Source organism: Beta vulgaris, chromosome 7, assembly GCF_026745355.1.
Source record: "Beta vulgaris subsp. vulgaris cultivar EL10 chromosome 7, EL10.2, whole genome shotgun sequence".
NCBI lineage: Eukaryota > Viridiplantae > Streptophyta > Magnoliopsida > Caryophyllales > Amaranthaceae > Beta > Beta vulgaris.
The window spans coordinates 25,330,023-25,332,084 of NC_079208.1; the positions used below are offsets into that span (position 1 = coordinate 25,330,023).

General features: G+C 38.1%; 1 protein-coding gene across 1 annotated transcript; it reads left to right on the forward strand.

The window, feature by feature from the left end:
- The first annotated feature begins 883 nt into the window (after nucleotides 1-883).
- LOC104899047 (monothiol glutaredoxin-S1) lies at nucleotides 884-1,572 on the forward strand. The gene has a single exon (XM_010686179.3). The coding sequence runs from the start codon at nucleotides 969-971 to the stop codon at nucleotides 1,275-1,277; it is 309 nt and encodes a 102-aa protein (XP_010684481.1). The 5' UTR covers nucleotides 884-968; the 3' UTR covers nucleotides 1,278-1,572.
- Nucleotides 1,573-2,062: the final 490 nt, after the last annotated feature.

Below are 2,062 nucleotides of genomic sequence, written 5' to 3' on the forward strand. Positions count from 1 at the left end.
CCACTTGTTGCTGAAGATCCATCAATTTCGAGCAACCATGCTTCTTTCTCATCTACTTCTTCTTCTTCATACGCCTCTGTTATGAAACCCGCCACTGTTTGTGCCTTGATGGCGGTTCGCGGCTTATATTGGATATCATATTCTGACAACTCGACGGCCAATTTCAGTAAATGGTCTGACGTATCCATTTTCTGCAAAGCCTTGTCTAATGGGTTATTAGTCAGAACTTGTATAGGATGACAATCAAAATATTTATAGATGTACTATTCACCCGACAGAATAGGTAATCCTTTGGCACGTGTATGACTGTGATGAGTTTGTCAGAGGGAAGATTCGTTGCTTTTTGTCCTTTCTGATGGCCACGACAGTAGTCTTGATCAGATATTAAGGTACGCTTATTTCCCTTTTTATGAGGTCGCGTCCTAAGACACTCTCTGTCGGACTTACCATTGTGGCCGACAGCGGACTTGGGTAGTACTCATACATTAACATTTCTTTTATTCCTCCTTTATTTATCTCACGCTTGTTTAGGCTTTAACGTTTTTGAGAAAGGATATGGAAGAAAATAGGGAACCTATGTTGGATGCATAATGCAAATTTCTTGGGTCTTAAAACCGTGCTTATTCACCAGTGCTCCTTACTGTGAGATGCTTAGATATGCCTATAAATCAACTTGGTAAAAAGGTGAGCATATGATTACCCATAGTAATGTCGAGGTGTCCACATTAGGGAATAACAAGGCTTAATAATTTTATTACAGGATAATACCCTGCTATCCTTTCGCTAAGAGGTAGCTATGTAAGGAATTTGGCTAAAGACTCGAGCAGTATAAATACATGGGTGTATCAACTCGATTTTCTCAAGACAAAAAAACTTAAAACCATCCACAAGTTTGAAAAGAAGCTACATTTCAAACTTCATAAACCTCTTCCACCGAAAAACAAAGCCCAAGATTTAAGTCTCTAAATATGGAGATTTTACGTCACTTAGTAGAAGAAAAGCCAGTGGTGATATTCAGCAGAACTTCCTGCTGTATGTCCCACTCAATGAAACAACTTATCAGCAGCTATGGAGCAAATGCAACAGTATATGAGCTCGATGAAACTGCAGACGGAAACGAAATTGAGAAAGCATTGCAAAGACTTGGGCAAGCACCTAGTGTTCCTGCATTGTTTATAGGCCAGAGGTATGTTGGTGGGGCTAAAGAAATCATCAGCCTACAAGTGCAAGGAAGACTAGTGCCAATGCTAAGGGAAGCCAAGGCCATATGGGTATGAAATTACCATCTATTAACAGCTGCCTTTTCCCCCCACTTTCTCCACTTAAAAAGAGCTTCTTAATCCTGTATTTAGTTCAGTCCTCAGATCAGGGTTGGAATCAGTTTTGTAGCTGATGAGCATAATGTAATATATTATTATGAGTATAAAATAATGCCGGACATTTGAAACAGGTATCATAAGCAAAGAGTATGTGACTTCAAAAATGAGTATTAGAATAATATAGTTCTGTTGCATGTAACCATATCGTTACATAGAGTTGAGAATCAAGGTTAGCCTAGTGGTTGTAAGGTCCTCCTTCCACCCTTGTGACAGGGGTTCGATTCTTATCCCTTACAAAAAAGATCCCCAATTTCCCCCTTCCTTAAAAGAAAATTCTCCTTACCTTAAAAAATATATATATATTTATATATATATATATCCTTACATAGAATCCTCCTCAGGGCTGCAAGTATGGATCTTCATTCCCCTTTAGGATTGTCACCCTATTTTTTTAGTGCAATTTTTTTTTAATCTCGAAAAGGGAAAAAATATTTCCTCAATTGTCTCTATATGTGAGGGTTTTGACTTCAGGGAGATAAACAAATCTGCTTTTACTTTGCTAGAAGTTGAACTTACAATCCCTACAAAAAAAAAAAAAGCTGCACTTACTTTGACATCTTAGTTCTAGACCTTCAAGTGAACAAATACTCTCAGAGTCAGAAACAACTACAAAATATATATATAAGTGTACCTCAAGCACTATAGATTGCGACACCATGCACACAAGGCCACTCTTATGTTGG